The 26889-nt window shown below is 42.5% G+C and overlaps 1 protein-coding gene across 1 annotated transcript in view; it reads left to right on the top strand.

Annotated features, from left to right (window-relative positions):
* Positions 1-26889, top strand: part of LOC126456059 (esterase FE4-like) — a 78900-nt gene that overhangs the window by 35483 nt on the left and 16528 nt on the right. Inside the window, exons 7-9 of the mRNA XM_050091814.1 lie at positions 1484-1649; positions 21067-21248; positions 24007-24139. Coding sequence (XP_049947771.1) covers positions 1484-1649; positions 21067-21248; positions 24007-24139 — 481 coding nt within the window. The remainder of the gene's footprint in view (positions 1-1483; positions 1650-21066; positions 21249-24006; positions 24140-26889) is intronic.

The raw sequence follows: 26889 nt of genomic DNA, 5'->3' as shown, positions 1-26889 counted from the left end.
AGCGGCAGAAACAGATTGCGTAGTACCTGAATAGTCAACGTTAAACATTCAGTTCTGAGGACGAAGAAATTAAATGCAAGTGGACAAAATCATTGGACATACACAATGTGAGCTCACTGGCCTTTCTTCAGCTATATCCGTTAGGAACTTTATATCCACCTAAGATTATAACTCGGATTACATACCTTAGCCACTCTCTGCGCTTGTCCAAAAGTTTCAGGAAATTCGTGCACGATTCCCACGGATGAAGTGTTCTATTCTGGCTCAGATAGTCTCATCAATGGACAGCACCTTGTGTCTGTCAACAGGTAAAGCGTCAGGGAACAGCTGTGTGAACTGCACCCACATTCGCCTTGTGCCCAAGGACTTAGGAACCCACCACTCTCTCGCCGAGTGCCGGCAAACCAGATAGACCATGTGCATCAGAATGAGAAACTGTCAGCTGACACCAGGGGCACTAGATGTATACTACAGTCCTAATCCAAAATGCTGCATAACGCCCCAGGCCCGGTATGGAGACTGAATACAACGAAATACGAATAACGGAAGTAAGAAAATAAAATCAAGTTCTGTTTTCTTTCAGATCGCAATAACACTAACGTAATAATCTAGTGAGCGAGCGCTGTCATTGACACATCGAGAGGTTTAGTTGCGAAGCAAGGGACTGGGTGGAGTATTATGCATTTCTGTTTGCCGACTAAGCGGTAAAATCAACTATTTTCAGTCTGGTCGTTCAAATTTTCCCCTTCCACGACTTTCATAATTTTTTCCATTGAAATAGTTTGTCCAGGTAGCTAGCCGCGTTAAGGTGCGCTCGCAAGCATCGCATGAGCCGGAAAAAGTTGAGCATCCTGTGTAACACATAGCAGGGCGCGCAGAAGTTACGGGCACGTAACACCGCTGTCAGCACTGAGCCTGATGGCGCCAGAAAACCGACAGCGCCGAACACGCGAGCGCTGTTCACAGCTGCGAACATAGTAATAGCGTGCTGATCGTGAACCCCTCTGTTCGCAGTGTATACGGCACTATAACCCAAATCTATACCTATCTGTAAAATCAAATCTGTTCCTACATTGTTTTTCTGCGGGGGCAACCACAGATGAGGTATGGCGAAGAACGAAGGTATAAAGTGATGTTTATCAAGATATATCGTGGGGTATCTGTCAATAACGTCGAATACAGACATCGGTACCCAAAGTGTTAATTTCCAGAGTACGTTGGCTGACTGCCTTTTCTACTGACTTGTGATACTAATTGAGAGATACAATAATTTATTTTTCCATTCTCATAAGTGGTCTGATTAACGTAATTACTAATAGCAAAGGTTGTGATAATAACAGTATAATACTTAACGTGAAATTAAGTACGAATAAACCAAAGCTCAAAACAATTTTTTGCTTAGATGTCTCTATTTTTCTTTAAATGTGTAATTCATTAAATGTACTTAGTAAACGATGTACAAAACAGAAATTCATTGTTACAGGAAAGCCTAAGTTTGTTCGACTGCATCTGGACACCCACTGCCGAACCTGAAAACGACGGTGCGTTTCTGACGGAAGAGCCGTGGACCCTTGTCGCTGAAGGTCGCTACAACCTGGTTCCTTTTATGACTGGTGACACTAATATGGAGCGACTTAAACAAACACAAAGTAAGATAATATTTACTCGTCAATATGATGAAATATATTTTGATTTTCTAAAATTTTCTAGAGACAAAATTTGTGCTTGAGAGACACCGCAACAAAAAGCAATTAAAACCGATTCATGAGTAAACAAATCAATGCATGTGCTTAGAATACTTAGCGCTGGTATACAGTCCTTTCAAGTATTTTCGTAAAGGTTAGAATAAGCCATCAAGATAGATTTGGATGATACGAAATACCTGAAAAATACGTAATTTTTCTACAGCAGATACAAGTTTCTGTAATCCAGATCGAATTAATGATGCTTCTTTGTAGAGTTTAAAACAACTGTTGGTTGTATTTGTGTTACACACACATGTAAGCGACATGTGCCTTTAAATGCGTACTGGCTATTTATCCACATGTGATGTGAAGGTTGACGCCTGCCACAAGCGCTTCAAAATACCTAATAGTAGAAATTAGTTAACAGCACTGATAGTAAATCTATTACAGCCGGTTTGTTCCATGATTTATTTCTTAAGCCAAATCGACTTTGGATAGGAAACTGGATGACAGATTTTATATTGTCTTTTGAAAATTTTTTCCATCGTCGAAACGATAATGTATGTTTTCATGCATAGAGTACTCGTTCCTAATTATTATCCCCGCACCCACGGGACATGCAGTTAACCAGGTCATCAGGAAATCCACTGAGAAGTATGTCCTAAACTGTGACTCCTTTGACCAAACGCGACTGTATAAAAGGCATAGCATCTCCTTCTTATACGAGAAGTGTGAAAAAACGAACCCGCAAAATAATTGACCCGTATTCTTAACATGGGTTTGCTGCATAATTCTTGAATATATTCACAGTTCGAATATGAAATAGTTCCTTGAGACGTATAAACTTCGGTGCACGAATTAGCACAGATGAAGAAAGCATCGCTTGTGCGAAAATCAGCTCACCGTTTTCTCACACGATATCCTGCGAAGCACGGGGAGATTCCTGTTCCGTAGATTTTTGAAACTTACTTGATACGGTGCACCACTGCAGACTGTTAACCAAGGTACGAACACATGGAATACGAAGCGTGTTTTTTTAAGTAAGTACTGTTTTGAAGTTAAAGAAAGACGTGCTAAGATATCTCAATAATTTTATTTTTACATGAGAGCCTGTACCTTAATCTACGCGCTGATGCCATTACAGTCTGATTCTTCCTTTTTTACGCTGTGTACTGAGTGTTCAAGATGCATCCGATAATAGTGAGTCCCGCCGAATGTGAAGTACGGGCTGTTATAAGATTTCCTAGTGCTAAAGGCCTAAAAGCGACCGACATTCATCGTGAGATCTGTGCAGTTTACGGAGAAAACATTATGAGTGATGGAATGGTAAGAAAGTGGGTGAGAGCATTTAAAGATGGCCGCACGAATGTGCCTGATGAACAACGGAGTGGTCGTCCTTCGGTCGTTAATGAAAGTTTGGTGCAGGAAGTGGACAATAAGGTGAGAGAAAACAGACGTTTTACGATATCCTCCTTGCGGGATGACTTTCCTAATGTTTCTCGTAGTGTTTTGTAAGGCATTGTGACCGAGCACTTGAATTACCGAAAACTGTGCTCAGGTTGGGTAACTAAAATGTTAACGGATGTGCACAAAACCAAACGTTTAGACAGTGCATTGACTTTCCTTGAGCGGTACCACAACAACGGTGATGATTTCTTAAGCCAAATTGTAACGGGTGATGAAACATGGTTGGCCTACGTCACACCAGAATCAAAGCAACAGTCCATGGAAGTTGAGCAAGGGCATCGTTTTGCTGCAAGACATTGCCCGTCCGCATGAGGCGAATCAGACCAAAGATCTCATCACATCTTTTCGATGGGCAACTCTAGATCATCCTCCGTACAGCCCCGATCTTGCGCCCAGTGACTACCATCTTTTCCTGCACATGAAGAAACGTCTGGGCGGTGAGCGTCTTCAAGACGATGACGAAGTCGAAACTGTGGTGATGCAGTGGTTAACAAGTCAGGCGGCAGACTTCTATGAGGAGGATATTCAAAAACTGGTGCAACGTTATGACAAGTGCCTCAATATTGACGTACATTATGTAAAAAAGTAGATTAAGGTACAGGCTTTCATGTAAAAATAAAATTATTGAGATATCTCAGCACGTCCTTTTTTAATTTCAAAAAGGTGCTTACTTAAAAAACACGCCTCGTAGATTCCATATATGTGAGTGGCTGGAAGACATCTTATGTAATGGAACCCAGTACTTTGTCCTCGAAGTCGTGTGTTTATCAGAGACAAGGGTATCGTTAGGAGTGGTCCAGAAAGTTTGATAGGACCGTTTTTACTCTCTATGGTCTGACGGACATTATGAGCAGCCATCTTCGCTTGCTTGCTGGTGAAGGCGTCGTCGTTGAGTGACTATGGCAGTATACAAGATGACTTCGATTAAATTTCTAGTTTGTGTGATGAGCGGCAGTTAGTTCTAAATGAAGAAAACTGTAATTTAATGTGGAGGAGCAGGAAAAACGTATCTGTAACATTCGATACACTATTAGTTATGTCGTGCTTGACATTGTCACGTCGTTTAAATATCTTTGGGCTCAACGTAGCAAAGCGATACAAAATGGAACGGACATATGAGGACTGTTGTAAAGAAGGTGAATTGTCGATTTCGGTTTATTGGGAGATGGTTAGGAACATGTGATTCATTTATAAGCAGGACCCTAGTGCGAGTTATTCTTGAGTACTGCTGGAGTGTTTCGCATCCATATGACGACGCATCAAAAGAAGACATCGAAGGAATTCAGACGTGGGCTACCATATTTGTTACTGGTAGGTTCTAACGACACGCAGTCATTACGGACACGCTTCGTGAACTCAAATGAAGAGAAGGCGACAGTCTTTTCACGGAATACTATGAGAAATATTAAGAGAACTGGGGCTTGAAGGTGACGGCGGAAATATTCTATTGCCGCCAAAGTACATTCCATGTAAGGAGCACGAAGAGAAGAGAGGTTACGTCCTTAAGAAGTCATGTAGACAGTCGTTTTTCACACAGTGTGTTTAGGAGTGAGACAGGAAGGAAATGACTAGTAGTGGTCCGAGGTACATTCCGCCATGCGCCATGCGGTGCGTTGTCCAGTATTTATGTAGATGTAGATGTATATATGATGGAATTTGTAGTAATGATTAATCGCTTGTAATACGAGACATAGTTGTGCAGAACGGGAACAACTACTGCTATCAAAAACATACAGGATTTTGGTTCAGAATGGCTCTGAGCACTATGAGACTTAACATCTATGGTCATCAGTCCCCTGGAACTTAGAACTACTTAAACCTAACTAACCCAAGGACATCACACAACACCCAGCCATCACGAGGCAGAGAAAATCCCTGACCCCGCCGGGAATCGAACCCGGGAACAAGTGCGCGGGAAGCGAGAACGCTACCGCACGACCACGAGCTGCGGACAACAGGATTTTGTTAGCAGTTATTTGATCAATGTTTCGTTTTCCTTCACTTTACTCATAACAACTACTCACGCTGAAAGAGAAACGCTCAATCCACAATAATTACGTAACTGGTGATACAGGATATCTGATGCGACTGAAAAATTAAATGGATGTAAGAGTTTTTCTAGACAACTGTCGATACTCTTCTTCGGTACTGGTCCCAGTAGTTTGTATTTCATTTACGCAACAGCAAAAATATATGATGTCTTCTATTATAATAAAAAATCTAATAAGATAAAACAGTAAATTGGTATTACTCGTGTAAACTGAAGTGTGAAAAAGAATGAGGTGGCAGATTAATTCAAAAGCTATTTCTTGGAACACATGGCGAATTGTTATAATTTCGAAACCAGCCACACAAGAAACAGCTTTACAGTGTGTTTCAGAAGCTCACTGAACAGCTTAGAGGGACAATCTACATCTACATCTCCATGTAGACTTCGAAAGCCACCTTATGGTATGTCGTAGAGGGGCCATTATGCATATCTCTCTCTCTCTCTCTCTCTCTCTCTCTCTCTCTCTCTCTCACACACACACACACACACACACACACACACACACACACACACACACAGTGTATTATCATCTTTTCTGAGGAACACTTACTTTTAGCTCGTCGGATATGAATTATACACATGACGCGCCCGTTAAGTTTCTGAGAATGGAGAATATCTGTACACACGTTTCCTTTAATTACGCGCATACACGTATCGGTTGACAATAGGTGCTGAACAGTGTGTTCTGAACCTCATTCGATATGGAATATCTTGACACTAAAGACGATCCAAATGTCTCAGTCTTAATAAGATCCTCTGTAATGTCTGTTCAGAAATGGTTCAAATGGCTCTGAGCACTATGGGACTTAACTTCTGAGGTCATCAGTCCCCTAGAACTTAGAAATACTTAAACCTAACTAACTAACCTAAGGACATCACACACATCCATGCCCGAGGCAGGATTCGAACCTGCGACCGTAGCGGTCAGGCGGTTCCAGGCTGTAGCGCCTAGAACCGCTCGGCCACTTCGGTCGGCTGTAATATTGTGCACACGATACTCATTAAAGCCTGTAATATGGTAAGTTGACGGGCTTCACCTTATGAGAAAGGATTTTTGTATAGAAATTGACCGCGTGTACCTGAATGGAGGCAAATCAGACTTACACCCACTCTGTAATAACAATGATACGTCAAGCAAGTCCGAAATGCAACTACACGTTAGGATGGACAAGAAACAACACAGAATATGCTACCAATCTGTTAATAATACGGTCGCCAGCCTAATTAGGCATTAACTGAGTTTCTTCCTTGTACAAGTTGATGTACGTTCATACAAAACAACACGTAATAACACTGCATAATATGGTAAATTTTAGAACCAGAAAATCTACTGAACTGATAATTTCACTTTCTGTACTAATATGGATAAACCATAAATATATAACATTACACTATAATGTTTACTACAAAACTTCGTACTGTCTATTGATCTGATTGAAATCGGGCATAGGTTACCCTAGAAATAGCACTTTCGAAACACACACACAATGTCTGTTCTTGTGAAATGTGCGAGGATTCCATCATACTGGATGCAGATATACTTGCGGACAGCCATCAATACTTTGCCGAACAGATTTTAGTAGCCTTTTTTTTTTTTTTTTTTTTTTTTTTAGGGCTGGAGGGTGGGGGGGGGGGGGGGTGGGGGGGAAATATGGGGGCAATCGCTCTTATGACTGGTTTGACTGCGCCCGACACAACTCAGTCTCCTGTGCCAGCCTCATCTCAGAAAAGGACTTCCACCCGACGTCTTCAAGTATTTGTTGGGTACAATCCAATATCTGTTTTCCCCTACAGTTTGTACCATCCACAGCTCACTCATTCCCTGATTTCGTAACACATGTCCCGTCGTTCCGATCTTTATCGCTGTCTTCCAAAGATTTCTCTCCTCGCCGATTTGGGGAGAACCTCCTCATTCTTTGTCGATCTATCTAATTTTTAACATTCTTTAACCGCACCACCTCTCAAATATTTCGATTTCCTCCTTTTCCGATTTGCTCACAATTCTTGACAGGAGGACGTGTGTCACAGAATAAAGAAACAGAGGATGCTGTTGAAAAAAAAGTACAACAGTTCATATGTTCGTAGCGAACAAAGATACTAGAAAGATAGTCCCCCTGTTAGATGAAGAATATTTGCTTGATACACCTTAGATCCAAAGTTGCTTTCAGTGATCAAGATAATCGGGATACATGTATATAAATTCTCGATTACTGCAGCTTTGAAAGTGATGTAGGGCTTCGCAACAATGAGAGAACGCGACTGATGTAGCCAACTTGATCAGATGGCATCGAGCCATCATTCATAGGACGAGTAACAATGGAGAGTTATTGACACACTGATGGGAGGTGAAGCTCAGAGGTGGCTAGGTGGTGGAATAGTCATCTGTCTAAAGTTAACGGATGGTGGCAACATTTTTAACCACAAGTCCATCAACCAAGTTTCCAGTCCAGGACGGCCAATCGGTTAGCGTCTCGATGACAGGCCGCAACCTGTTCTTCGTCATCGTCAGCAGCAGCCATTTAGCACCCACTGCTGGATACGTGGCCAATTCCAGATCATTCCAAACGTTGCGTTCTTCAGCTTTCCGGTTCCTTCTCCTGCTTCCCTCTTTATGTCGTCAATGTATCGTCCATTGGATCGCCCTTTACCTCTTTTCTTGGCGCTAACAATCTAACACAGAATCTCATCGGTCAGTTTCCCATAATTTCATGTGGGTATCTGGCTGGCCCATCTTCATATAAGTTTCGTAACATTCATTATCACGACTTCCGTTGTTCGTCGGGCAAAATTCATTTTTTATGTCTTTGATTACGAAATCTCCATTTTTCACTTCCGTAAGTCAACACTAGCAGCAAATACAACGTGAATTCAGTTTCCCAGACGAACGCGAACACCGAGCGAGGTGGCGCAGTGGTAGCACACTGGACTCGCATTCGGGAGGACGACGGTTCAATCCCGTCTCCAGCCATCCTGATTTAGGTTTTCCATGATTTCCCTAAATCGTTTCAGGCAAATGCCCGGATGTTTCCCTTGAAATGGCACGGCCGATTTCCTTCCCAATCCTTCCCTAACCCGAGCCTGCGCTCCGAGTCTAATGACCTCGTTGTCGACGGGACGTTAAACATTAACCTAACCTAACGTAACCGAACGCGAACAACCTTTTTATTTCTTTGAGTCAACATCTACATCTACATCTACGTGATTACTTTGCTATTCACAATAAAGTGCCTGAAAGGGGTTCAATGAACAGCCTTCATGTTGTCTCTCTACCGTTCCACTCTCGAACGGCACCCGGTAAAAACGAGCACTTTAATTTTTCTGTGCGACCCCTGATTTCTCTTATTTTATCGTGATGATCATTTCTCACTATGTAGGTGGGTGCCAACAGAATGTTTTCGCAATCGGAGGAGAAAACTGGTGATTGAAATTTCATGAGAAGATCCCGTCGCAACGAAAAACACCTTTGTTTTAATGATTGCCACTCCAATTCACGTATCATGTCTATGACACTATCTCCCTTATTTCGTGATAATACAAAACGAGCTGCCCCTCTTTGTACTTTCTCCATGTCATCCGTCAGTCCCACCTGATGCGGATCCCACGCCGCACAGCAATACTCCAGATTAGGGCGGACAAGCGTAGTGTAAGCAGACTCTTTGGTAGACCTGTCGCACCTTCTAAGTATTCTGCCAATGAATCGCAGTCTTTTGTTTGCTCTACCCTCAATATTACCTATGTCATCGTTCCAATTCAGGTTATTTGTAATTGTAATCCCTAAGTATTTAGTTGAATTTACAGCCCTCAGATTTGTGTGACTTGTCGCGTAATCGAAATTTAGCTGATTTCTTTTAGTACACATAAGAATAACTTCACCCCTTTCTTTATTCAGGGTCAACTGCCACTTTTCGCACCATACAGATACCTTATCTACATCATTTTAAAAGTTCTTTTGAGCATCTGATGACTTTAAAAGACGGTAAATGACAGCATCATCTGCAAACAATCTAAGACGGCTACTGAAATTGTCTCCTACGTCGTTAATATACATCAGGAATAATAGAGGGCCTTGGGGAACGCAGGATATTACTTCTGTTTTACTCGATGTCTTTCCGTCTGTTTCTACGAATTGTGAACTTACTGACAGTAAATCACGAATCCAGTCGCGCAACTGAGGCGATACCCCGTAGGCACAGTCGAAAGACTTCTGGAAATCTAAAAATATGGAATCAATTTGACATCCCCTGTCGATAGCACGTATTACTTCATGAGTATAAAGAGCTAGTTGTCTTTCACAAGAACGATATTTTCTGAATCCGTGCTGACTATATGTCAATAAACCGTTTTCTTCGAGATAGTTCATAATTTTCGAATCAGTATATGTTCTAAAATCCTACTGCAAATCGACGTTAGTGATGTTGTTGTTGTGATCTTCAGTCCTGAGACTGGTTTGATGCAGCTCTCCATGCTACTCGGTCCTGTGCAAGCTTCTTCATCTCCCAATACCTAAAGCAGCCTACATCCTTCTGAATCAGCTTAGTGTATTCATCTCTTGGTCTCCCTCTACGGTTTTTACTCTCCACGCTGCCCTCCAATACTAAATCCCTCGATGTCTCAGAACATGTCCTACCAACCAATCCCTTCTTCTAGTCAAGTCGTGCCACAAGCTCCTCTTCTCCCCAATTCTATTCAACACCTCTTCATTAGTTATGTGATCTACCCATCTAATCTTCAGCATTCTTCTGTAGCACCACATTTCGAAAGCTTCTATTCTCTTCTTGTCTAAACTATTTATCGTCCACGTTTCACTTCCATACATGGCAACACTCCATACAAATACTTTCAGAAACGACTTCCTCACATTTAAATCTATACTCCATGTTAACAAATTTTTCTTCTTCAGAAACGCATTTCTTGCCATTGCCAGTCTACATTTTATATCCTCTCTCCTTCGACCATCATCAGTTACTTTGCTCCCAAAATAGCAAAACTCGTTTACTGCTTTAAGTGTCTCATTTCCTAATCTAATTCCCTCAGCATCACCCGATTTAATTCTACTACATTCCATTATCCTCGTTTTGCTTTTGTTGATGTTCATCTTATACCCTCCTTTCAAGACACCGCCCATTTCGTTCAACTGCTCTTCCAAGTCCTTTGCTGTCTCTGACAAAATTACAATGTCATCGGCGAACCTCAAAGTTTTTATTTCTTCTCCATGGATTTTAATACCTACTCCGATCTTTTCTTTTGTTTCCTTTGTTGCTTGCTCAATATACAGATTGAATAACATCGGGGATAGGCTGCAACCCTGTCTCACTCCCTTGCCAACCACTGCTTCCTTTTCATACCCTTCGACTCTTATATCTGCCATCTGCTTTCTGTACTAAGTGTAAATAGCCTTTCGCTCCCTGTATTTTACCCCTGCCACCTTCAGAACTGAAAGAGAGTATTCCAGTCAACATTGTCAAAAACTTTCTCTAAGTTTACTAATGCTAGAAACGTAGGTTTGCCTTTCCTTAATCTATCATCTAAGATGAGTCGTAGTGTCAGTATTGCCTCACGTGTTCCAGTATTTCTACGGAATCCAAAGTGATCTTCCCCGAGGTCGGCTTCTACCAGTTTTACCATTCGTTTGTAAGGAATTCGCGTTAGTATTTTGCAGCTGTGACTTATTAAACTGATAGTTAGGTAATTTTCACATCTGTCAAAACCTGCTCTCTTTGGGATTGGAATTATTATATTCTTCTTGAAGTCGAGGGTATTTCACCTGTCTCATACATCTTGCTCACCAGATATAGAGTTTTGTCAGAACTGGCTCTCCTAAGGCTGTCAGTAGTTCTAATGGAATGTTGTCTACTCCGGGGGCCTTATTTCGACTCAGGTCTTTCAGTGCTCTGTCAAACTCTCCACGCAGTATCATATCTCCCATTTCATCTTCATCTACATCCTGTTCCATTCCCATAGTATTGTCCTCAAGTACATCGCCCTTGTATAGACCTTCTATATACTCCTTCCACCTTTCTGCTTTCCATTCTTTGCTTAGAACTGGGTTTCCATCAAAGATCTTGATATTCATGCTTGTGGTTCTCCTTTCTCCAAAGGCGTCTTTAATTTTCCTGTAGGCAGTATCAGTCTTACCCCTAGTGAGATAGGCCTCTACATCCTTACATTTGTCCTCTAGCCATCCCTGCTTAGCCATTTTGCACATCCTGTCGATCTCATTTTTGAGACGTTTGTATTCCTTTTTGCCTGCTTCATTTACTGTATTTTTATTTCTCCTTTCATCAATTAAATTCAATATTTCTTCTGTTACCTAAGGGTTTCTACTAGCCCTCGTCTTTTTACCTATTTGATCCTCTGCTGCCGTTTTGTGTACCATGGGGGATCAGTACCATCACTTATTAATTTATGTGGTATATATCTCTAAATTGCTGTTGATAATGTCGCTTTGAAAACATTCCACAACTTTTCTACACTTACATGATCAGATAGGAAGGAGTGAAGACTGTCTCTTAAAAAGGCATTAAGAGCATATTTATCAGCTTTTTAAATAGATATACCTTGCCTTTCTTTTTGATTGTTGTATATGTTACGGTATTCAGCCTTGTGGTCGCTAATCCCTGTATTCGTCACAACACTATTTGTCCAGGATTATTTGTTGCTAAGACGTCAAGTATGCTTTCGCAACTATTTACGCTTCGAGTGGGCTCATGAACTAATTGTTCAAAATAATTTTCTGAGAAAGCATTCAGTACAATTTCGGATGATGTTTTATGCCTGCCGCCGGCTTTAAAGGTAAAATTTTTCCAGCATATCGAGGGTAGATAGGAAGTCACCAACGACTATAATTGTAAGAGCGGGGTACGTATTTGAAATGAGACTCAAGTTTTCCTTGAACTGTTCAGCAGCTATATCTTCTAAGTCGGGGGTCGGTAAAACGATCCAATTAATAGTTTAGTCCGATTGTCAGGTATAACCTCTACCTACACTACACTCCTGGAAATGGAAAAAAGAACACATTGACACCGGTGTGTCAGACCCACCATACTTGCTCCGGACACTGCGACAGGGCTGTACAAGCAATGATCACACGCACGGCACAGCGGACACACCAGGAACCGCGGTGTTGGCCGTCGAATGGCGCTAGCTGCGCAGCATTTGTGCACCGCCACCGTCAGTGTCAGCCAGTTTGCCGTGGCATACGGAGCTCCATCGCAGTCTTTAACACTGGTAGCATGCCGCGACAGCGTGGACGTGAACCGTATGTGCAGTTGACGGACTTTGAGGGACGGCGTATAGTGGGCATGCGGGAGGCCGGGTGGACGTACCGCCGAATTGCTCAACACGTGGGGCGTGAGGTCTCCACAGTACATCGATGTTGTCGCCAGTGGTCGGCGGAAGGTGCACGTGCCCGTCGACCTGGGACCGGACCGCAGCAACGCACGGATGCACGCCAAGACCGTAGGATCCTACGCAGTGCCGTAGGGGACCGCACCGCCACTTCCCAGCAAATTAGGGACACTGTTGCTCCTGGGGTATCGGCGAGGACCATTCGCAACCTTCTCCATGAAGCTGGGCTACGGTCCCGCACACCGTTAGGCCGTCTTCCGCTCACGCCCCAACATCGTGCAGCCCGCCTCCAGTGGTGTCGCGACAGGCGTGAATGGAAGGACGAATGGAGACGTGTCGTCTTCAGCGATGAGAGTCACTTCTGCCTTGGTGCCAATGATGGTCGTATGCGTGTTTGGCGCCGTGCAGGTGAGCGCCACAATCAGGACTGCATACGACCGAGGCACACAGGGCCAACACCCGGCATCATGGTGTGGGGAGCGATCACCTACACTGGCCGTACACCACTGGTGATCGTCGAGGGGACACTGAATAGTGCACGGTACATCCAAACCGTCATCGAACCCATCGTTCTACCATTCCTAGACCGGCAAGGGAACTTGCTGTTCCAACAGGACAATGCACGTCCGCATATATCCCGTGCCACCCAACGTGCTCTAGAAGGTGTACGTCAACTACCCTGGCCAGCAAGATCTCCGGATCTGTCCCCCATTGAGCATGTTTGGGACTGGATGAAGCGTCGTCTCACGCGGTCTGCACGTCCAGCACGAACGCTGGTCCAACTGAGGCGCCAGGTGGAAATGGCACGGCAAGCCGTTCCACAGGACTACATCCAGCATCTCTACGATCGTCTCCATGGGAGAATAGCAGCCTGCATTGCTGCGAAAGGTGGATATACACTGTACTAGTGCCGACATTGTGCATGCTCTGTTGCCTGTGTCTATGTGCCTGTGGTTCTGTCAGTGTGATCATGTGATGTATCTGACCCCAGGAATGTGTCAATAAAGTTTCCCCTTCCTGGGACAATGAATTCACGGCGTTCTTATTTCAATTTCCAGGAGTGTATTTCACATGAACTATCTACTTCAATTTCGCTACAAGGCAAACTACTGTATTTAATCTATTCTTTCTGAACACTGTTAGATCGTTTGAAAAAATTTCGGCTGAATTTATTTCCGACTTTAGTCGCTATCTGTACCTACAATTGTTTGAGCTTCAGTGATTTCTATTAGGGCTTGGAGCTCTGGTTCTTTCACAACACAGCTACGACAATTTACAACTACAATACCAATCGTTTCTACAACCACCTTACTGTGTTTTACCTGCCCACTTTTAGACGAACGCCCCTTCTGTGGTTCCCTAAGACCCTCTAAATTAAAAAACCGCCCATTCCCTTCCAGACAGCCCCTGCTACCCGTGTAGCCGCATCCTGTGTGGACTCCTGACCTATTAAGCGGAACTCGGAAACTCACCACCCGATGGCGCAAGTCAAGGAATCTGCAGCCTACACGGTCACAGAACCGCCTGAGTCTCTGATTCAGACCCTCCACTCGGCTCTGCACCAAAGGACCACAGTCCGTTCTATCGACGATGCTGCAGATGGTGTGCTCCGCCTTAATCTCGGAAGCAAGACTGGCAGTCTTTACCATTTTCGCAAGCAGCCGAAACCGGACAGAATCTGTTCCGATCCAAAGCGCCACACGTCATTGGTACCGACATGAGCCACCACCTGTAGCTGGCTGCACACTGTACTCTTCATGGTATCCGGAAGCACCCTTTCCACATCCGGAATGACTCGCCCCGGAATGCACACGGAGAGTACACTGGCTTCCTTCCCCTCCTTGGCAACCATATTCCTAAGGGACCCCACTACGCGCCTAACGTTGGAGCTCCCAGTTACCAGCAACCCCCCCCCCCCCTCTGTGAGTCTCAGACCTTGTGGACCGAGGAGCTTCCTCTGGAACAGGGTGGACTACTGCATCCGGCTCAGAGACATCGTCAGCCACAGATAATGCCCGAAACTTGTTCGTTAAATGACCCGGGGAGGCCCTATGATCAGCCCCTCTGAAAGTTTTTCGCTGCCTGCCAGACTTTGGAATGACCTCCCACTCGACCACGGTTAAGGGATCAACCTCAGTGCAGGCAGTACCCGGGGAGGTCACAGCTGTGGACCGATCGGAGGACACGTGGGACGTGCCCGACGTCCCTCGCATCCCCGCGTCTGATCCCCCACAGTGACGCCCCTTGGCAACAGTCTCAAGCTGTGTAACGGAAGCCAAAGCACCCTGAAGCCGTGAGCGAAGGGTCGCGAGCTCTTCTCGCATCTGTACACAACAATCACAGTTCCTTTCCATTACTGCAGTCGCTCTTGTCTTAAAGCTCGGAAAAATATGTAACAAGCGAACGGTGTACTCGCCTTATTAGTAGCAGGAACTAGCGGTGTGCTCTCGCTGACGGTGTCACTGACACTGAGTTGTTGTTTTCAGTTGTTCTAAGTGGCTAAATGTCCATTTAATCACATCGTTTTCAGGTCTGTAATCATAATTGCTCTCTTCAGCTGCTCTATTCTTCTCTGAAGCTTTCCTGGATGCAATGCAAACAAAACAATACCACCTGAAAATCGAGGGAGATTCAAGTAAGATTCGCTTAAGCATAGTTCTTACTCGTCACAATTTAATCTTCCAAGGTTTCAGAAACTCTTTTCTCAATTCTGAACTTTTTACACTCTTGATGTATCGAATACAAAGTGTTGATTTGTACATACTGTTAAATAAACTGATGAAGATAGATTCTGTTCCTCGCTTCGTAACTGTTACCAACAAAGATTTTATTGTGACAGTCAAATTTTTCCTTATGTAGTAACCTATCATCAACTGGAAACAGTCACGGAATAGATGATTCGGATAACGCAGTGTGAACTTGCATGTACATCAATTTTACAAGGTGAAAGTACAGGGCTACCCAATATCGCATCCCGTATGGAATTTGTGCAATGGTTGTCATCAAAATGCTAATCATGATACGTTGCACATAAATTTTAATAGATAATGCTCGTGTTTTACGTGCTGGACATTTTAACAGAAGGAATTATCACGTTCAGGGCTAGGAATGGAAGATCTAGTTTTATTATTAGAAAGAGTGGAAGATACGTTTGCAATCTTTGACCCTCACTGTTCAGTCCTTACAGCGAATGAGCGATGTCGAAAATAAAACATTATTCTTAGTAGTTAGTAGGTGACAAATTTGCTGATGACACTGCTACTCTCAGCGAAGAACTATAAGGTATACTGAAAGGAATGGACAATCTAATGGACACACTGTATGGATTCAGAGTAAAATGAAGGAACTCGAAAGTGATGACGAGTAGCAGAAATGAAATTTGTGAAAAACTTAGCACCAAAATTGGGAACCACAAAGTAGATGAAATGAAGGAATCCTGGTAAACTGGAAACAAACTACCGTCTGACGGACGAGGCACAGAAAGCAGACTAGCACAGGCGCAGAAGACATTCATGGGCAAAAGAAGTCTACCAGTGTCTGACACTGATCTTAATCCGAGGAAGATTTTTCTGATAATCTACGTCTGGAGCACAGCATTTGTGAAGAAACATTAAACTGAATGATTGCTTTTTTTTGTAGCTTTACTAATTATGAAGATACTGTCATGAGTACGTTTCCTTACTAATGGAACCCTAAAGTTTTTATTCGGTACCCCAATTCCTCTCTTCAGGACCTCTTCAAAAACGTATCGCAGAGAACCATTCATGTACACACGGGTGTTTTGATCAAGCAGCACAGAAAGACTTTGGCTGTCGTGTTGTAGTTCACAGTGTAGGTATCCCAGGTACGCCTAACTCGTCCACTTACTGGAACTGACAATAAACAAAAGGAACACAAAGAAAACGCAAACTATTCAACCTTCTTCAGTTGAAGTTCTGTGCGAGTACAACTTTCACCTTGTAAGAGATAGATAAAATTCCGCTCACCTACGGAGCACTTAAGTTAACAGAACAATAATAACAATAACGTTTTCTTATTTACAATACGGATATAGGTAGTACAGTACTATAGTACTGCAAAAAATTATTTGATTGCATTATATTATAATGGTTAAAGGTAAGCAAAATGCTACTTAAGCAGTGGGAACTCCACAGAAAGTGATACCAAGTGGCGCTCCAGTAAACGGGTTGCTTTAATCCAAGGAAAAGCAACTACCGTAGAAATCGCACTGACGAAGCCCCGAAGTTACTGTTCTCACATTTGCTGCAAGGAATCCACGCTCGAGAACACGACAGCTTGAACAGCAGATTGGCAAACCTAAAACCAGTGAACATTGCGTTCTAAGGCGTCACTATTCCACTCATAATGCATACTTACACAGAGAACTGCAAGGAAATGATTCTCAGAATCGATGTACAGTTCTATCAGTGGGAACATCAGGTGCTCTCCAACCTGAACTACTACTCTGATGTTCCTTTTGCTGCTGATGGTTACTTCTCATACAGAGAACAGGTAACTACAAAGGAGATGGATTATTGATCCTACGAATCAAAAAAATGGCTCTGAGCACTAAAGGACTTAACTGCTGAGGTCATCAGTCCCCTAGAACTTAGAACTACTTAAACCTAACTAACCTAAGGACATCACACACATCCATGCCCCCGAGGCAGGATTCGAACCTGCAACCATAGCGGTCGCGCGGTTCCGGACTGTAGCGCCTAGAACCGCTCGGCCACTTCGGCCGGCGATCCTACGAATCCCGCGATGGCTTAGACAGGTAGAGCATCAGCTCCAGTAGAGTGTCAACGTAAGGTGTGGGATACTTCATGCTCTAATTACTGACCCAGATTCCGGCGACGGTAACCTTAAAGGCAGGGCGTTTGCCAGATTTCTCAATCGAATTCTTTCTCGTCTTCTGGATGAAGTGGCGCTAAGAACCAGAATGCTTATGCAGAGCAACACTTTAGACATCCTGTACATAATGGGTTGCTTGATCGACGCGTTCTCAACAGAAGGTATCCTTCCAGATGAACTGGTAGTGGAGGAACAGTGGATTGCTCTGCTCGGTCTCCTGACTCCTACGCATATTTTCCTTTGGGGCTGCACAAAAGGCCTTATCCAACGCAATAATCCTACAATTTCAGAAAACACGCGGAATGTATTGTGTTTTCTTGTAATTCACTTCAGCAGGCCACACTCGAAGCAGCGATGAATTTCATCCAACGCCTGGACCACTGTGTCGCTATCCACTGGCATCACTTTCAGTACTTATGAATGTTCTTCACCTACTTTTGTCCACGGTGGATAACGGTACTGCAGAATCCTAGTATAGATTTCCGTTTCTGTTTCGTATTTAGTTGAATGCAGTGTTTACGTATGAGCTAGAACAGGAGGCCCTAAGTCTTTTTGTGCTGCCTTGTTCATTACGCCATTTTTACATAAACGGTTCTCTGTGATGCGTTTTTGAAGAGGTCCTGAAGAGAAGAAATAGGGTACCGAATAAGAAATTTAGGGTTCAATTTAAAAAAAAAAACGTACTCCTGTTCATATCTTCATAACGAGTAAATCTACAAGTAAGGCAATCATTCTATTTAATGTCCTTCTGGTACCTAAAGAATATTCACTTGAAATATTTTGTATTTTGTTTCTGGACAAAAAATTATTTGCGTTGGTCAAGATAAATGCGACACCTTGTCGCATGCTGATTACAACGTCATTGGTGTCCGTGTAATAGCTCTGTTCAATACAACTTTTGTGATAGCGTTGGGAGTTTGTCTTCAGTTTGTGGAAAACAGTAAGTAAGACGAACTCATGCACTGCACGGAGGAAAGTATATCTATCGCTGTATCCCTTAATGTAAGAAGGCTAGGTGATATAAATACTTAGACCTTGAAAGAGGGCGGTGTGTAAAAACGGTTTACGTCCTTGTTATATCTACACATATGTGGGTTAGACTACATGAGTTTGGCACGCTTATGTGACCTCTGCGACTGGAAAACTGATGCCAAGGATTATCAAGGCTCTGAGTTTCATGAAGGTGACCGTATACGTCAGCTTCAGGTTGAGTATGCCCAACTATGTGTATAGCTTCGTATACGAAGACTGGCGCATCAACCAAATCAATGTCAATATTTATTATGTGCAATTGATATGTCCGATGTTAGATATTACTTCGAAACAGGCACGTGAAGAAACAGGAATCTAATTCACGACTAATAGGTGGCTATGCAGTATGCTAACCTGTTAGGAATCATTCATTTGCGATTCTGTTTAGTATAGTCAGTGTGGTACTCACTGCATAAATCAAGACGTTTCGGCTATAACATGAACTAAGCAAGCTCTGTGATGTGCAGTTAAAGGGGCTTCACAATACCAAGAATATTCAGAAATTAACTAAGGATTTATTATTTCACAATGTGGAACGCCAGCAAACATCTTGCTCCAAGACATTCAGAGAGTTTAGAAAATACATCCAACTACTCACGGACAATTCCGTAATGAACACTGGGTAAATGAACTGAAAGCATAATCAGAAACATGTAAATCAACACAGCCCCTGAGGACTGCGAGAGTTACAATAAGGATGAGCCAAGAAACTCCCAAATTCACCCATATATTGCATCATAAAAAGATACACTAACTAATCTTCCATCGTACATTATTTTAAAATTCAGAGCGTGATCGAAAGCGACAGGGACGTGCCACAACTCCTGAGTGTAATTCCATAATCAAGACCCATTATGGAACAAAAATTGCAAAACCAGACACCAGAATAATTTTTACATATGCAAAGGTCATCATCTTATTCAGTATAAGTCACCTACCATCCAAATTTATTGCATAGTTGGAACTCAGATTACAACTTGTGTCAGCAGGCAAAAAATGCATTAAGTTTATAAATTCTCAGACATGAAAACATCGGACATGAAAATTCCGTAAAATCAAGTATTCATGCTCGTAGTCATTCGACTCAGATCACGAACTTTACTTTGAAGGAAGTGGTTTGGAAGGAAGCTCCTATCTGGGGGCACGTGAACAGATCGGAGACCAATTATAATTATAAAATTGTAAAATATGCAACTAATGGAAATTCAGCCACATACAGTTATTTGTCTGACTGTACACAATCCGATCTAGCCTTTAAGCAACACAGTAAAGGTCTAAACAAACAAATACTGTGAGTTCATACAACTTACAGCGATTCATTGGAAGCTACATACTGTGATCTAGGTTGTGTGTTACAGTTCTACGGCCCCATACATCTTATGATCAAGTGGTGAGGCTAAGGCTCAAGTGGCTCAAGTGCATATACGAAGACAGCTTCCAGACACAGAATATCAACTACATTCTGAAGAAAAATATTTGATCAAGTGAACATCATCAACGGAGAAACTTATATATAGAATAAAAAATCGGATCCAGTTTTCTGTTATTTCATAATTTCTTCCACGAAATGTTTCAAAGTATAAAGCTTCATCTTCAGATGCCTCCAAATACTTGTGGCGATCGGACCAGTCAGTCAAGGGGGGGGGGGGGGGAGGGGGGGGAGGCTACATCGATGTCAAACTAACGTAGGACAACCAACCACAGCGCCCGTCTGGATAGCACTGTGGAAGTGCGTTTGTTTGGCACTGGTGTAATGACCCCACATGACTGTCTGGCACGTCCGCCACACAGTTATGTCCTCGTAATTATCTGGTAGCACCTGAAAATAAAGCTTTATGTTTCTAAACCAGTCGTGTAACAAAGTAAGAAATTATCAGTAACTGGATCGGATTTTTTATTCAATAGATATACCAAACTGTAACATTACAAATCTGACCATGCAGAACACGGTTCAAATACATTCATGCATTCAGTGAAACATACACAGACACATGCCGGAAAAAATGGGAACGAAGCAAGGTGTGAGCCTCAAGAGGCTCTGTACGATTGCGACAGAGCGAAAAAGGAATAAAATAGCAGACAAACCGACACAGCTCACATGTTAAAACGCGAAGGGCCGTTTGCACTTGTGAAACGGGATCAACAGAACCGTTTCAGTCTTAGCACGAAGAAAACCGCATAACAACATCTCTGGGCGCAGTCTCTCAGGATTTCTCAGCTTCATTGATTAATGGTGTGCTTCCCAGTCCTCACCTTAGTTGTTGTTTCCTTTTTATGGACGGTATTTCGGTGACTGAGTCAGCGTCTTCTTAAGGTGCTGCGAGTTTTACTTGTAATGTGTACCCACTGAATGGTGACTGCAAGGCAGTCACACCACAACTCACAGGACCTGAAGAAGACAACTGGGTAGGCCGTCGAAACGTTGTACATAAAATGGAAACAGCAACTCGGCAGAACACCCGTGAGCACGCCAGTAGCTCTGGACGAGTGTTACTCATAGCAGTCAAATCCTGTGTCTGAAAACCTCTTCAAAACATTCACTTCTGCAACTCATTTCTCGGATTCAGAATAGTTTGCTCTGTTGTGAAAGTTGGAACTTGACTCTTAAACAGTAAATGTCTTTTATCACAGGTGGTGGTGCGTTACATACTGAAGAACAAATAAGCAACTTCAACGAAAACTTCGACGAGATTGTGGGGATTGACATACGACTTCCTACAAGGGAAGAACAGCTGAAGGCAGCTGCGTCCATTAAAGAGTTCTACTACAACGGCAGCGACATCACAGTGCAGGACAACTACACCACATGCCTGGTAAGTCAGAGGACATACAACTACCTTGTCTAAATCTCTACTGGTAAAATATTATAGAAACAATTTGATCTCTCATGTTACATGGAGTAAAAGAAGATAAATACAGAGGTAGTGGTATCAAATAAATATACAGGGTGATTAAATTTAAAGTTAAACTTTCAAACCGCTGTACAGATAACACCACTGGTAAAAATGACGATAAATTGCAACAGAATATTATCGGAGAAGGAGGGAAATGTATGGCAGAAGATAAATAAATAGTTACAAAATGTAGCAATAGGTGGGGCTGTAAGCATCATAATTTAATAGTGGTCGACTACAGATGACAAATGAATCATACAACAATGCCTAAGGTATACGTTTGACGCTAAACAAACTGTACTATTCAGTGTGCATGGGCGTACAGGTGTGATACTGTTAGTTAAGTAAGCCCGTCCACCACGGCAACGTCATATCACATCGGATGGGGAAAGTCGGTTTTTAACTGTTCTGAGGCCAAAAACCGCATAAAAAGCATCACTCACGTCTGTTTTTAATTGCCCTGATGCCAAAATCCGCATAAAAATCGTCAATCACATCAGTTTTTAATTGTCCTGAGGTCAAAAACCGTATAAAAGCATGAATCAAAATCAAAGCGGATTATTAATTTCCGTGTGACTGGCGCAAAACACGTTCAATATTCTGTCCACCGTTTACTGCAACAAGTTGAAATCGAGAAACAGCGTGTTCCACAACTGATCAAAGCGTTTCCGGGGTCCCGTACAGAATGTGTTGCGCTATACATGCTTTTAGTGCAGCTAAGTTTTCAGTCGGAATACTGAACGCTACGTCTTTTAGATAGCCCCACAGCCAGAAGTCACATGGGTTAAGATCAGGTGGTCGGGACGGACAGGCTGTACGGAAATGGCGGGTGATAATTCTAGCATTTCCCAAATGGAGCTTCAGCAGCTGCTGAAGTGGAGATGCATAAAGATGGTCCCACCCACAAATCCACGGTGTTGGTGAGCTGGAATGACGTGGTTCTGCAAAAGACATTCATAGCGCTCACCAGTGACGGTACAGGTAACAGGACCGGAAGCACCTGTATCTTCAAAAAAATATGGCCTTATGGTAAATGATGCAGCAAGCCTGCCCCACGCAGTAACGTTTTCAGGATGAAATGGTACTGGTGGATTTGCGTGTGGATTTTCCGTTGCCCATATTCGACTATTCTGTGTATTGACATATTCTGTCAGATGGAAGTGGACTTCGTCTGACCACAAAATCTTCCATGGCCAATCATTGGGTCCACTTCCATGCGAGCAGGAAATTCTAAAGCAAAGGTCTCTCTTGCTGGCAGGCCAACAGGAAGCAACGCGTACACATGGGTAGTTTTGAATGGATAGCAAAGAAGGATGTTTCGTAGGATTTTACGCACCGTGCTCACGAGTATGTCCATTGTTCGTGCAGTTCTCCGTGCAACACACGTTTGCGCACCACCACTCGTCTCCTCCTGCATTTCCGTGCCCACTGCTTCCACTGACGTCGAATCAATTCGTTTCCTCCCTCTACCAGGTTGCATACCAAAAGAACCCGTCTTCTTGAAATTCCGAATCATTTTCTGCAGAACCATGGCATTCATCAGACTAACGCTTGTTTTTCAGACACTTCAGTGTCCGGAACTTCTACAGAGTGACGTGTGCACAGTCATCAGCTTTCCAAGCAGATGGCAATCCTGCATTGAGACAGTCATGGCGAATGTTGCAGACGCGAAAGGACGAAAAGCCGTGTACCCGGCGTGTTCATACCAACTTCAGTGGGTCGTACGAATGACAGGTGTTTTCATTTGCATATTCTGACACATGTAGCACCATGTATTGATCAATTTTCAAACTATTTTTTTCTTCTGTTATACGTTTCCCTCTTTCTCCGATGATATTCCGTGCAATTTGACATCATCCTGACCAGTGGTGTTATTTCTACGGCGTTTTGAAAGCTTAACTTCAATTATAATCACCATGTACATAAAATTTATGAAGGAGTTAAAATACTACTAAAATTGCAATAAAGTGAACATACGCATTTAAAATAATGAATAGAGTATCGATTACAATGGTATCTCACTGTTCTGTTTCTACGATGCTGCCTTGCTGTTTATGCACGGTTCTGGGCCCTCCTAACCACTTCTATATAATTCTCAAACATCCAAGTTATAATATAATAATTTCATGTCAGTGAACTTTCCTGGAACATCGATGTTAAGGTACCTCTGTTAGGAATCGGTGAGCGTATAACTCATTTTGCTGGAAGACAATTTTTTGTCTTTGTATTTATTTGGTTCTAAAGCAACTGAAACTCAATAACGAAAACATATGACCATCTTGAGAAACGTTTTAGCCTGAACAGAAGTTTCATTCTTTATGACGCCTAGTAAAAGATTATTATAAATAAACAACTGGGTAGCGACGGATGATAATCTAGTAATTAGCTAATAAAACATCGTCTTCACGTAAGACAAAAGCTTTTGTAAATTGCTACCAGACTCATTCCCATGGAAGTGGAAAAAATAATAATTTGACAATAGAGGGTTATTTTATACGATTTATGTATTACATTGACCAACGGACACTTCAAAATACCCATACCATTTATTCAGATTTGTGATCCAATGTGTGTAATACATTAATGGACGCAATACAGTGGAATATTAATGTTTTATGCAGATTTCACGTTCCTGAACTACTGCAGTTTTTCATGATGCACGTATTACATTTTACAGTTGGAAACACACCGCCATTTTGTGGAAGGAGTGGACGCTGCCGTCAGGAGCATGGCTCGCTATTCCTCGAACCCTGTCTACTACTACCAGTTCTCGTTCGTTGGTAGTCGCAGTACTTTTCCTCGTGGTCCAGGTAGGATTAAAACACATTAGAGTAGTACTATAAGCCTTTCTCGCTATCTATTGTACTATATTCGTCAATCATGTAGACAATATATATATATTACTACACAAATGTAACTTACTTCCAAGATAATTAAAACATTTTTCGTATTACTTTTATTCAGTAAGAAAAAATTGTGTAGATGACCTGCTGCTTAATCGCGGAAGGCATTACAACATACATTGAATACTGTTAACTAAAGTGCACCAAATGATATCTCCTTATGAACCAGCATTGATTCTGAAAATGTCATTTCCCATCTAGAACGCAGCAGGTCGTTTAAAATCTAGATGGCCCTAAGTGAATTTACGGATTGAACCTGTCTTATATTCACCTTCACTACAAAACTGTGTACAGTACATGTATGACAATATGTTAAATCGTAATAATAATAATAATAATAATAGTGTGAATGACCTCAGCCAAGGCAATGTCGAGTTACTAGTATCGCCCATCTCCTTGACGCAAAAGGGTTTACATGCGGAAAGTGGGAGATTTCTGCCAGCAGTAGAGGATCAATTCATTGTGACGAGGAACTCCCTGAATTATATCCTCAAGGAACGAGAAATCGTAGATAGCTGCAGGAAGTATTAAAGATAGCTCCGGGAAGTGTTATAGATAATTGGTATCAAATCGAGATCATATCACACATTTATATGGATGTAAAATCTTGGCATCCACAGAAATTTTGAAAGGTATGATGACGTCAACAAAATAGTCGGCCTTACGTTGTACAGTAGTACTATTTAATGAAACGCATCAGTCCATATTACGTACATAGAAAATGAAATTCGAAAATATACTGCAAGCGTAGCATAATAAGCCATGAAAAATAGTCTGTAATCGATCGGACTGAAGAATGATCAAAAGAGCTGATCAAGTCACCTTACATACAGACATCACTGTAGTCAGCACCAATAATTTGGAAACTACCTGCGATGAGAAAGTTTTATTTAAGGGAAAGGGCATGTGAAAACACAAATCGGTACACATTTTTTCTATCGTAATAACGCCCACAAGTGGTATCACATAACATACTGAAAAGGGCCTGCAGGACCTAACACTGCATTATTCACTCTGTTGGCTACTGTAGAAGGCAGTTGTTCAGAACACAGGTAGAATCGCTGGTGGTGTTCCCAGAAAACACAGGTACCACTCGTTAACTTATTGTTTAAACTATGACCGTTTCGTCAGTATCGATAAGAACGGGAGATTCAGTAAATAATAATAATAATAATAATAATAATATACACCATACAGTCGCTAATCCGATCATTCCTTGCACGTACGTGTGTCAGATCAACAGAAGCGTCAGATTATTGAGAGCATCTGAAATTTAGTTTCAAGAGATTGGCGTATCACATATTATGAAACATTTTTCTTAATTTTTAGTTGACGTAATGCTGGTATGGGGCGGCGGTATGTTTCATTTTGCGACGACTTTAAAGGCATTACTTTGGCACTGCGTATGTAATGTTGTTGCGCAATATACGATAGGGAGATGTCTCCAGTTTCACCACCGGCTCTCACCTCCTATTCTTCACCTTCCTCATCATTACTTTCCTGTACGCTTTTGATTATTTCTTCATCTGCTAAAGTTTGGTGTCCATCACGCTTTTTCTCATTTAGCAATATCCTCACCATCGATTTCTCCTCCTCCTGAAATATTCTGGAGCATGTCAACACACAAATTATTAGCAACTGATGATTCTGAATTGTACTACTGATTGTTCTCACTCAATTCCGGCTCCAACTCCGTATTAATGGATAGCCACACATTTCTTCAGATCTTCATTGTGGTAGCGTTCTCCACTTCATCCCTTGTTTCTGCCACTTTGAAAACAGCGTCACGTGAGTTAGAATGAAGACTTTCAGGAATAATGACGTTGCTGCTAGTAAATCTTTCGAGGTATGAGGTCGTCGTCCACGAAACTCTTCTTCTCCTAACGTTTCGTCCAGAACTGCACTGGACATCTTCAGAGGCTAACACGGCAAGACTCAGCGGAGGACCAATGCCTCATTCACTGTGAAATGTTCAGAACACTCGTGACAGAAACGTCCATAATATTGATGCTGCTGACTGGTGCGTGACGAGGTTCACTGCATCGTGGGAATACACATCTCTCCATCATTAGCCTTGTCTGGTGCACGTCGTTGTACTGGTGAAAACGTCCTTAGCCACCAATATACGAAGTGGTTACTTCCAATGCAGGCAATAGTCTACTAGAGTGTGTTGTTGACCTTTTATGCAGAAACAATGACAGTCGATAAAATTCTGCGGCCTCTTCAGATTTAAACGCTGAGAAGAAACCATACTGAAAATGTAAATAGGCATGAAGTATAATATACACTATTCAGCCACAGCATTATGACCACTGAACTATCGATATAAACCTGTCCAGGTGATAGGAGCGTCGGCTGGCTAGGAATGACTGCTAATCAGGCATACGTACGGTGCAGCTAGCATCAATGAGCGCGCTATCCATATGTAGACCGGGGAAGGCGCAAGATCTATATGAGTTTGATAGAGGACGGACTGTGACAGCCCGGAGGCTCGGCACGACCATTTCGTAAACAGCACCACTTCTCGGGTATTTGAGAAGTGCTACGATGAGTGTGCTCAACACGTGGCGAAAACAAGGTGAAACCACGTCCAGACATTGTGGGGTTGGGCAGTCACACCTTATCACAGATATCGTAGGCTGGGCAGACTGGTCAAA

Source organism: Schistocerca serialis, chromosome 2 (assembly GCF_023864345.2).
Source record: "Schistocerca serialis cubense isolate TAMUIC-IGC-003099 chromosome 2, iqSchSeri2.2, whole genome shotgun sequence".
In the NCBI taxonomy this organism is placed as follows: Eukaryota; Metazoa; Arthropoda; class Insecta; order Orthoptera; family Acrididae; genus Schistocerca; species Schistocerca serialis.
The sequence above is the reverse complement of the archived record's forward strand: the minus strand, read 5'-3'. Positions and strand labels throughout refer to the sequence as shown.